Genomic DNA, 11,671 nt, shown 5'->3' on the forward strand with positions numbered 1-11,671 from the left:
CAAATAAGAATAATATTATAGTAAACCGTATCAAAGTTATCTACATAGTATATTTATATCAACGTTTTCGTTTCAATATGGAAGCAAATATGGAAGCAACCAGAAATGCTGTTTCAAAAAATAAGTGTTACTGTTATGTTCATATAAATAAATTTAAATTATTGAAAAATAAGATTTAAGATTTGCCATCGAGACAAGAAAAAAAGAGACAAAGAATGAGGCTCACATAAAAGCATACCAGAGTACTAATTTAAAAAGATAATATTTAAAACTCATAAAAGGTGCCAACAGATAACTTCAAAACAATTTTTATATAGCTGTTTGTTCTCTTAATATGATCTAATAATGGTTGACAGAGTTCATATATAATAAATAATTTACATATAATTAATAATATATATATTATTATTAATTTTTTAATAATTGATATATGTATAATAAATAATATGTATTGAATATAAATTGATATAATTTGTTAACAGAATAAACATAAACATTATTTTTTCACTTTAAAAGAATTATAAAATACACACTTACTTCATTAGTTTTGTCATGCAATTTTCCGGGATTTTTAAAGCAATTGTTACGTGTTGCGTCCATTGAATCTTTAAGAAATAATTTTTTTTATTAAATAATTTTAATATAATTATAAAATTTCGTTTATATTCTAACCTTCGTAATTTACAATTAAGCCTTTTTTATGATCTTCCTTATGGGCAAGCAATTTTTGTTCAGTTATTGTCACAAAATTGCAAATATCGCAAGCAATTCTCTTATAAACCTCAGGATGATTAGTACGTATATGCCGTTTATAAGAATTGGTTTGTATGCAGGAGTAATCACATAAATTGCATTTAAATTTGCCCACCTGTAATATATGGAAAGTTATTAATATAATATATATTATTAATTGTAATTTTATATTATGTGAAAGTATTTCATAAACTTAATATAACTATTATTATTATAATAATATAAATATAAGCATTTCATGTTATAAATTATCTATCTTTGAAACTTCCAATTCTGTCGCAAAAAAATTGTAAAAATGCATTTGTAATTTATACATAATTATATTTCACACATCTGAATATATGAATTTCAGATACTTTATATTAATTTAATCGTATTAATTTTTAATTATTTTTTTACTTTATTGCAGTCACTATTTGCAACACCGTGAGCAAGTATGATACCTAAATAATAAAATATGAAGTTCATAATTGTGTTAGCGAAATAATTATTTTACTTTTTTATAATAATTTTTTAATATATATTGGTTGCTCTTTTAAAAGGAAATCCAAAGACTAAAAATTGGTATTTGAAGATAAAGCAATTTATTTTTAATATGCTTTTGATCTGCAGATTGTTTACATTTGATTTTTTTTTGACATAAGATATAGATTGCAAAATAAGAATATGAAGAGAACTTAAAAAATTGAAGAAAACTATAGAGAGATCTCTATAAACTATTCTTAAACTATTACTAATTTAGAAATATACTGCTTTTATTTTTATCAGGTCGTTACGATAAATTGAAATAACATGTTTAAATTGCTTTAAGTCGGACTAAATGTTGTTAGAAGTTAAGTCTATTGTTGTTAGAAATTAAGTAATGGTTGGCACATATAAAAATAATTGTTGTTGTTGTTTTAACCCGCTGAGACCTGCTTGTGGAGTCCCTTTGGGAGGTGTTGAATGGTACTTGGTCGTCGTAGGTGACGAGTGGCTCCGGGACGTAGACTCGACCGTTCTTGGAATCTAACTTTGTAGTCCATAGTAGTATAATTTTGTAGTCTATGACCGATATAGCAGGTAGTTATTTACTGGTATCTAGAGATTTTAAAAAATTATCAACACCTAAGCATTTTTCATGATTTCAAATTTCAACGTATAGACACTGCTAAAGATGGGTCATATGGATATTTTGCAGAAAGACATTAATTTGTGCAATTTAATTTTAATTTATTTCTATATCATTGACGAGGAAAAGAAGAAACATTCTGATAAAATAAAATCTAGGAATGCGATTGAAACCATCAAAAGAATTTGATTAAAATAAGTTCCAAAACCATTGTCCATAAACTTTTAAATAGAGTTTTAAAACTTTGATCTAGCGTTTTTGGCGTTAATTTTGGTAAAGCAAAATTAACGCTTTCTAAAGGAGCTTGATTTGAATAATGCTAGATCTTTTGAGTGTCCTCTGTAAGTAATTAATATTAGTTTTAAAATGCTTAATTAAGTTAATAAGTTTAACAAATTGTACAATCTCAAAAAACCTTATTTTTGTAAGAGAAAACCTTTTACTGCTACTACAAGTTTTATATAACCTTTAAGTTAACTATTTTATTACATTGAATTTAATTTACTTTAGGTATATATTCATATAAATATAAGCTTATAAGCAGTATTAACATATAATTCAATTCTGTATGGATAATTAAAAACTCATTATTAAATAAAATAAATACCTTTTCATGGCGTAGTTGATGTTTATGCAAAACGCTTGGATCGCGTGACGAAAATTTGCAAGTTTTACATTGCAGTGGCTTTTCACCTGTGTGTTGTCGCATATGAATCTGTATATAAACTCATTATTAAATTAATATATAATTAAATACAAAAACTAATACTAAATTAAACTAACTTACAATTAAACTAGCTTTCCTTGCAGTCTTCTTACCGCATACATTGCAAATAAAGGGTTTTATTTTATTATGCACTGTTTTGACGTGTTTTGATAGCGTCTTTCCATTCACAAACTTTCTGTTGCAAATTTCACATATTTTTTCAGAATAATATTTGTTTTTATTTGGCGGTGTAATTGGTTTCACTTCCGGCAATTTCTCAACATTCTGCAAACGCTTCTCTTTTACTGCACGCAATGAACGAATCACACGTGAACGCCACTTTCTGTGTACACGCATATGACGCCAAACAAGCACTTTTAAAAATACAAATTAATATTAAAATCAACTTTATTTAATAATTTAGTTGTTTTTAAACTTACCGGAGGCAGGTGCTCTAAACTCGCATGACGGACATTGTAACAAGTCAACATCGATTTGATGTACTTTCCATAAATGTGCGGAACAACGACGCCAATTGAGTATTTCTAGACCGCACTCCAAACATTTGAATTTTTGGCTTAAGTTATCTGCATGACACTTGAGATGTGTCTCTAAACGTGCCAAATTTTCAAATTTAAACATACAAGGTGTCGTAAATGTACAACTGAAAGAAAATATAAGAATTAATTAAATTTTATGATTAACACAAATAAAATATTACCGACTATATTAGTAAATTATATCATTTCATAAAATAAATACGAAATTACCGTATTTTCAAATTCACACGTAAAAATAAGCGAAAATCTTTGAATGCCATTGGACGCACTTCCTGTTCAATTTGTGGTATTGTCTTATGTGTGTCCAACAACTCTTTGAACTCTGATATCTGCTTATCAACTATCTCAGCCACATCGACAGTTTTGCCATCAGTTTCCTCAATAGGAACACATTTATGATATTCTATCATATGTCCACGTAAATCCTCTTCTAAACTGTACTGACGAAAACATAAACTGCATACAAACACAATATTTGTATCAGTTTCTTCTTCTTCTTGTGCCAATGTAACCAAAGGCCAACCTTCGTGTACAACATAGTAATGAGTACGTACTTGATCCAACGAGCTATCTTGATATGGACATTTAGAACACTGAAACGTTTCAGCAAACCTAGAATGTTCCGTTTTAATTACAGGCACTTCTTCCTCTATTTCACATTCTATAAAATCCTCTGGGCAATATTCTATGACGCCATCCGAATCATATTTGTTTATGGCGTCCATTTTAAAAATTCCAAATTTATTTCAAAGCATTATGACACAGCTCTTCAGCTATTAATAAAAATGTGCTGAGGCATTTTAAATTAAACTTATTAACGTAATTATTTAATAAATATTTTCAGTGCTTATCAAAACTAGTTGATAAATAGCGGATTGGCAAAAAACAGTTGGGAAACATCTGTTATTTGCAAATTTTGTTAAAGGCTCTGTCATAATGGATAGCAAAAAAATTTATTTATTATATATAAAAATAAAATTGATTTAGCGTTATCGTTTCGGATTTTCATTTAAACAATTGTTACATATTTTAATACATTGCTAATATTATTATGAAAACCTGGATTGTTAAATATAAACAAATAAACACACTAAATAAATTATTAATAAGTTTTGTGCTAAAATTTTTAGTTATTATTTAAAAAAACTTATTATAAATTTTATATGATCAATCTATATTATATGATTTTATATGATGATCTACAAACATATATTTCACAAACATATATACAAAAGCAAAGATTATGCATTAACTTTAAAAATATTTCCTCACTTACCTACGCATACGAAATCATTTAGTAAATGTGTAATTAGAATAAAGACGTGTTGATGGTGTTTTTCCGTTCACACAGTATCAAACAACTATTTTTCGTCTCTAACTACCTTCGTACGCATGCTAAGAACTCTGTATGGATTTGCTTCAATATAACATACATTATTTGTTTTTGCATTGCGTTAGTTATGTAAAACATGTCTGTTATCATTCATAAATTTTAAGGAAAACTGATCGGTGAGCAATTGAAATCCCTTAAAGCAATAACTATCAAATGCATATTCTGTTCTTCCATGCCTTAACAGAAATGTAAAGATTTCTGTTAATTCTACACTAACCAAATCTATTTTGTTGTTTCGCAAAGTAAATTGTTGTTGCGAACCTGGAGACTGCCCACTTGCGTAATAGCTCTAAAAATTTAGGAACATTCATAATGACATTATATTGCAATTATAATTTTTGGTATATATAACTACAAGAACAACCAGCAACAGTAATATAAATGCAAATAGAAAAGCTCTTTTTTTGTTATAAATGCATGAGAGATAAATGCTAAATCATAAAAGTTCATCATTTACTAATTATAAATTAAATTTTTAAGCGTTGGCAACGCGAAACTTCAAATGTCAAAATTTCGAGTATCGTTTAATTTCGCATTTCGAATGAGAATCTGTCAGCACGAAGTGTCAGTAAAATATTTGTGTTCCCTGTAAATTATATGATTATTACCAAAATTGTCGAAGCGAAAATTTAAGCAAGTATTTCCGCATAGCGAAGCAATGGCCAGCGCTTTAGAAAATTATGTTACCAATGTTAGGAAATTAAGTTCTGCCGGTAAGTGGAGGGGAAACATTCTAAACACCGACTAGACAGGCGCGTCCCGGCTATTTGATTATTATTAATAACATGCCTTTTTGTTTTATAGAAAAATATCGTGAGCTTGCGGATTATTTAAATGACACAGTTGAGTTGCTAACGAAGAACTGGAGTATCCTAGACAATGTATTGGAAACGCTGGACAGTCAAGAACATTCGCTTGGTGTGCTCTATGTCGTGATTGCAAAATTTAATAGTGTATCGGTAATAACAAAAATATCCATTAATAATATAAACTACATAATACATTTCTAGCAAAACTCTAATGTGGATGCATCAACTTTAGTTTTGTTATTTAAAGATTTTGTTACTGAATGTAATGTGACACAAGTGAGATATGCAGTGCACGCGTGTAAGTTAATCAAGCAAATATTAATTATAAATTTTTAATAATGTGATATATTATTTAACTATTTTCATTGCGATATTTCAGTTTATGACTTATGCCATCAATTTACAAATTTTGTTGTTGATAAACAATTTTGTTTGCAAGGTGTTCAATATTTAGCGAAAGCTATTAAGAAAATCCGCATGTCGGAAACTCAGTTGACACCTGTACATGCTGATCTTTGTCAACTAAGTTTAAAAGCAAAGAGTATGACGTGTGCGGTTACATTCTTAGACATCGACATAGCCACTATATCCACCGGTTTAGAGACTAGAGCATCCACTGCAACAGTATGTATTATAAGATATGCATTTATATAATTTTACTAAATAATTATTAACATCATGATTTTATTTTTGTTTTATTTTATTTAATAGGATACAAATTTGGATTCAAAATATTTTTTGCTTTATTATTATTACGGTGGCATGATTTACACTGCCATTAAAAGATATGAACGCGCCTTATACTTCTTCGAAGTGTGCATATCGACTCCTGCCTTGGCTATGTCGCACATTATGCTGGAAGCGTACAAAAAATTTATATTGGTTTCATTAATTGTGAACGGATGTGTATGTATAATTTAAATATTGAAATTTATGTATTTTTTTAAATTATTTAATGTAATTAATTTTTTTAGTTATTGCAAATACCAAAATATGCAACACAAGTTGTTGGGCGCTATTTAAAACCACTCAGTCCAGCTTATCATGAGTTAGTTGTGGCATACGGTACAACGTACATGGACGAATTTAGGAGTGTCATAAGTAAATCTAGTGAAACATTTGTACGTGATAAAAATATGGGCTTAGTTCAGCAGGTAAATACAATTATTAACTTATTAGGATATTTTACATTAAAACGGCAGTAGAGGTATTTTAATATTTTTGTTTATAGCGTTAAATATATTTTAAAAATAACGTATAGTTTTGATTTAATAATTAAATTTTAATTTAATAATTTATTCTTATGTGTGAATCTGAATATATCTTCAATATATGTTAGAATAATATAAGTCAAGTATGGCTTTGATATAGTTGGCTCTTGAACTGGCTCTGATTCAATTATTTAAAAATAAAAAATTTTGTTATTAAAATTCATTACTATATAATTATATATTAAATAACATATTTTAATATGTTAAATGTGTTATAAAATTATTATAAGCTAAGAACTTCCTACTATGGACGGCATCATATGTCGAATTTTCGCTTTTATTATTAGTTGTTTTTATTTTAATTTTAACGTTTAAGATCACTGTTAAATTTTATTGTTACTTAAATATAGTAGTTAATATCATATATAAAATATATGTTGTAGTAGTTAGCGTAAAGTATTTGTTAACATAATACAAATTATTAAACAATTCTAATTTATTTACTCAGGTTGCTGAATCCTTATACAAACAAAACATCAAGCGTTTAACTAAAACATTTTTAACAGTATCACTAACAGACATAGCCAACCGAGTTCAACTGCCGTCAGCAGCTGAAGCAGAAAAATTCCTAGTTAAAATGGTAAATCTATAATTGAGAATAGATAGCATTTCACTAAAAACAATATTTAATTTTTGAATTTATTTATAGATTAGTGCTGGTGAAATTTTTGCGCTTATTGATCAAAAAGAAGGTATGGTGGAGTTTAGAGAGGACTCTGAAAAATACAATTCAGAAGATATGTTCCTTAAAATACAACAAGATATTGCTCACACCAATAGATTACTAAACAAAATTACCGAAATGGAAGAAGAAATTGAATTAAATCCATTGGTAATTCAAACTTAATTTTTTATATTAAATTTTGTAATTAAAATATTTATTTGTTTTCGTTTTTAGTATCTTAAGAAATTTATTACTATTCAAGATGATGATTCACAGCCTGCAAAGCCTTTTTCAAGGTAAATATAAATTAAAATCATTAACTAAATATTTATGTTTTAACTTTTTTTTTTGTTGTGTTTTAGTGATCCTACTGATTGATGATACCATAAAAATTTTAGTTCGACTGTAATCGATAATACAAATAAAACAAAGACATGCGGAAACTCATTCGTTTGCTTCATAATAAAATGCATTTCTACTTTGTTTAACAGAAAATTTGTCAACAGCAATTCCTTGCCGATTAAAAGTTATTAATATAATTACATATTATGTTTTTTTTTAAGAAGTTAAAATCATATGTTTTAAATGCTTCTGCTGCTGGCACTGAAGCTGTTGGCTTATTGCTGTTGATATCTACATTTTTTATGAACACACAAAAATTACAAATATTTATTTCATATTTAGAAGAGAAAAAAATTAATAAATTTCCGTTCTACTTTTAATTAATAATTGTTTTCATTAAAAAAAACTAATCATATGCAAACATTTAAAATCAATTAGTTTTTTATTTTTGAATAAACGAAATAATTGATTTTTTAAATTTTTGTAGAGTTAGGATTCGAATTTATTACTAAAAATTAGTTAATGTAAAGCGAATAAAAGCAGTAATCATTTAAATGTTATAAAAATGCTATAATAACCGAAACTACTTAACAACTAGAACGTTAATTTAAATACTAATAAAATAATTGTTTAATAAAGCTTTGAATATATATTTTTAAGTAAATGAAATAAAACAATATTTGAATTATAGAAACCCAAAACGGCGTTCGTGAAGAATTTTTGGCACTATTAAGAACAGTTATATGATCAGTCAAAAACAAAAATCCAATTATATAAATTAAAATTATTTTTGTTAAATGTTTTTACCATATATCCCTTTATATATATATAATTAAAATAGGGTGCCGATGCAACTTAGTAAATAGAAGAGTTTACTTTTTGGATATAAATATTGTTTGTGGGATTTATATATGTTTCATTACGTGATTTAGTTCGTATAACTTTGTTGGCATAATAATAATCAAATTATTAAATTGGTAATAATTTAGCGATTATTTCCTATATAAAATTTTTATCATACATTACTTTGACATGTTACCAGTATTAATCCACGAACTCTAATACAACTTAGTCTGTTGTAAACTCCAATGGTATTAATCCACGAACTCTAATACAACTTAGTCTGTTGTAAACTCCAATGGTGCTCAGTTCAAAAGAAATGATTGGATGGAATATGGATTGTACTATAGTTATTGTATAGTTATAAACTCGAATTTTTTTCGATTGTTTTTTTTGCTATAGTTGGAAAACATTGAAAGTCACAGTGTGAGACTTGAAACCACCTCTTAGGAATGAATGAAGAAGATTTTCACAGCATTGAGGAAACTTCTTTCTAGTGGTCAGAGGAGAAAGATGTGAACATATAGGCTTAATATCTAACGAGCTAGGTTAATCTAAGCCAGAAAGCAGGGGCGTAAATTAAGGTGATTGGGTGATCGTGAAGGTGGTGGGGTTAAAGCTCATATGCTCAGGTGAGACTAGCGATAAATTTTGTGACTAGAGTATGAAAGCCGCGGTTATAAAGGGGAATGGTGTGGAGATGACGGTCACACTCATCAAAGTAATGCGACTTTGGTTAATTTAACTGTAACTGTAATTTATTACTATGGTCTTTCTTAATGAACTATGTGATATTTTCAACATAATTTCAAAATAAATATATAGAATAAATATTGGTGAAGCATGAATGATTACCAATTTTTCAATTTAATGAAAAATTGTATGAAAAAATAAAAACTTTTTTACAATTGAACGTACCTTCCATTATTTTTATGATCTATTGACAAATTGACTGTGAGAACAGAATAGAATTCAAAGTATAGTTACCATGGAATAAATCTTCATTTATATTTATATGAAGTATGAATCTAATCATTTTCGTAAGATTTCCTGTTAAAATAAAATGCTTTCTTATAAAATAAAATAGATCAAACAAATAAAGTCATTATTTAGCAGTTCAAAACTTCAAGCATTATGATTTTTGAGTATGCATATACTCAAGGATTTCGCGCAGGTACAGATCAACTTATCAGACAGCTCGTATATTTTCGAGTAGCTTAAATATTTTCTAATATATTAAATGTTCAATTTCAATGTTAGATTTGGAGTATGTTCAATGAAATCCAGTACTTTCAGCTACGATCACACCAGACAGTAAATGGAGCTATTCATTGTTTTTTAGCCGTTACATTTCAAAACTTAATCTTCACCAGTTTATTCGTAAATAAGATAGGTCGAGGGTAAGAGAAAGATCAAGAATCCACGAGTTTATTATAAATATTTAAAAGTATGACATTAACAGTATATAGAAATATCCGATTCACACCGGATTATTATAGATAGTAATAGAATGTAATTATTAATGATAATAATGATTTTTAAATAAATATTCTTTCGAATTCTGACTTGATTAATGGAATTTTAAAATAATAATGAATTTGTATGAAAGTCTTTTTCGATTCCAATTATTGTTCACAAGGTCTACATAAATTTTTATTGCTCAGACTGTTAGACTGTTTCGAAATAGAAATCTTCTAAGTAGTTAACTCTTTGTGTGGAAAGAGCTAAATAGTGACACATTATACATTCCATCGATTCTTCTTCTTGGACAAATTCTGACAGCTTCTACAGAAGTCTCTACGTGTGGTATCCAATTTAGTAGTGTGTCGACTTATCAAGTAATAACCTGCAATTGCGGACGTTGAACGTACTTCATACGGCAAAAATTAACTGCTCTTCAAATATACAGTTTTATATAAGTCTTTATTGTGTTCAAACTATTCTACAACCTTTTTTGCTAAACAAGCTGTTCACACGGCAATCTGAAGTTTTCTTACGCTAAGAAGATTTAAGTTAATTGCTATTAAAGAAAGTTGCTATTAAATGGTTAATCCTTTTAAATTGTGGAAGATGCATATGTGTCTGTTGTTGATGATGCACATGTGTCTGGTGTTGCGGTGATGTTTTTAATATGTATAATGTGGACATACATAGTGGTGTAGGACAAAAATTTTTATCAGATCTTCTTATTCTTAGTCTTATAATCACAATTCAAGAACTTAGTCATTCACATATGCTTTCCAGACGACGAATCATTTGAATGTCAATTACAATGGCTGATTAGACCAAAGCACCCTATTTCGGTGATATGTTTGCTACCTTCTATAAAGGTTGTTAGATCACAGACCTCCGAATCTGGCCCAGTCTTCATGTAGCAATTGGTATTTCCCCCAAGAACCAGTTGCTGTGAAATAGTTATACCGCTGAACACTCGGTCGACATTGCCTCATATGCTTAAAACAGGGATCACCACGAAAAGGTTGAGGATGACATTTGTGCAGAGAGGCTTTCTGAGACGCATGCATACACCTTGATCCCCTCTTATTCAAATACTTCGCCTTAACTAGTAATCGCAGTAACTTTAATAACAAAAACTCAGTGTGATCAACAAACTTAAGACTTCTTAGCGTTATAAGTTTTTGGTTTGTCGTGTGAAGAGTAATTTACATTAGTGTTTCTTCATTATTGCAATAATTAGAGTAATATCCATAATAATTTCTATTAAATTAAATTTAAAAATAACCTCATTTTAGTAAGTTTCACTTGGATAATAAACTTGAACTTTTATAATATTTTAATTTGGCATTATGATCTCTTTTGATGGATTGGTGTAGCCTTTTGGACATTAATTTATTTATTTTCACATTGGGGATTTTTTATTTAAGACATACACAAGGTTTTGACAATTAAACTTTTTACCCCTTCAACCTTAAACTTAGATTTAAAATTTTTTGTATTTTTGTTTACATAAATTGTTTAAGCAGAATATTAAATTTATTAAATCTGAAAGTGATCAATTTAATAAATTTTGTTTCATATAATCATTTTTCATCAGTAATTAACATAAATTAGTTATATGCAAATTTTGATGACGTCTCTATTGAGTACATACCGCAAGTTAATTATCACATTTTCCTAGGCGTTTATGTGTAGATACATTTTGATAAAAAATAATACTCAGATAAGGTTTATTAACTTTTTCTCTCTGATAAAAGCGATAAA

General features: G+C 27.9%; 2 protein-coding genes across 2 annotated transcripts; one reads left to right on the forward strand and one right to left on the reverse strand.

Moving 5' to 3' along the window:
- Positions 1–309: 309 nt before the first annotated feature.
- Positions 310–4,011, reverse strand: LOC119667638 (PR domain zinc finger protein 5-like). Its single transcript, XM_038076943.1, has 7 exons — positions 3,341–4,011; positions 3,011–3,234; positions 2,652–2,944; positions 2,472–2,579; positions 673–868; positions 538–605; positions 310–339 (listed from the first exon to the last, which is right to left on the reverse strand). Exons 1-7 carry the CDS (start codon positions 3,853–3,855, stop codon positions 310–312), a joined length of 1,434 nt encoding a protein of 477 aa, XP_037932871.1. The 5' UTR covers positions 3,856–4,011.
- Positions 4,012–5,021: 1,010 nt separating this feature from the next.
- LOC119672609 (COP9 signalosome complex subunit 3-like) lies at positions 5,022–7,986 on the forward strand. Its single transcript, XM_038083708.1, has 10 exons — positions 5,022–5,236; positions 5,328–5,482; positions 5,534–5,630; positions 5,712–5,956; positions 6,044–6,238; positions 6,307–6,486; positions 7,052–7,183; positions 7,253–7,435; positions 7,502–7,563; positions 7,630–7,986. The coding sequence occupies exons 1-10, from the start codon at positions 5,182–5,184 to the stop codon at positions 7,643–7,645; spliced, it is 1,320 nt and encodes a 439-aa protein (XP_037939636.1). The 5' UTR covers positions 5,022–5,181; the 3' UTR covers positions 7,646–7,986.
- Positions 7,987–11,671: the final 3,685 nt, after the last annotated feature.

This window comes from Teleopsis dalmanni, chromosome 1, assembly GCF_002237135.1.
Source record: "Teleopsis dalmanni isolate 2A chromosome 1, ASM223713v2, whole genome shotgun sequence".
In the NCBI taxonomy this organism is placed as follows: Eukaryota; Metazoa; Arthropoda; class Insecta; order Diptera; family Diopsidae; genus Teleopsis; species Teleopsis dalmanni.

What these genes read in the sequence shown, in the direction of transcription:
- LOC119667638 (XM_038076943.1), bottom strand. Translation starts at nt 3,855, where the DNA reads ATGGACGCCATAAACAAATATGATTCGGATGGCGTCATAGAATATTGC. An exon ending in CGTGTGAATTTGAAAATACG is followed by an intron (nt 3,235 to 3,340) that starts GTAATTTCGTAT and finishes ATTTTCTTTCAG; the next exon opens with TTGTACATTTACGACACCTT. An exon ending in CAAGGAAAGCTAGTTTAATT is followed by an intron (nt 2,580 to 2,651) that starts GTAAGTTAGTTT and finishes GTTTATATACAG; the next exon opens with ATTCATATGCGACAACACAC.
- LOC119672609 (XM_038083708.1), top strand. Translation starts at nt 5,182, where the DNA reads ATGGCCAGCGCTTTAGAAAATTATGTTACCAATGTTAGGAAATTAAGT. An exon ending in TAGGAAATTAAGTTCTGCCG is followed by an intron (nt 5,237 to 5,327) that starts GTAAGTGGAGGG and finishes TTTGTTTTATAG; the next exon opens with AAAAATATCGTGAGCTTGCG. An exon ending in AAAAATTCCTAGTTAAAATG is followed by an intron (nt 7,184 to 7,252) that starts GTAAATCTATAA and finishes ATTTATTTATAG; the next exon opens with ATTAGTGCTGGTGAAATTTT.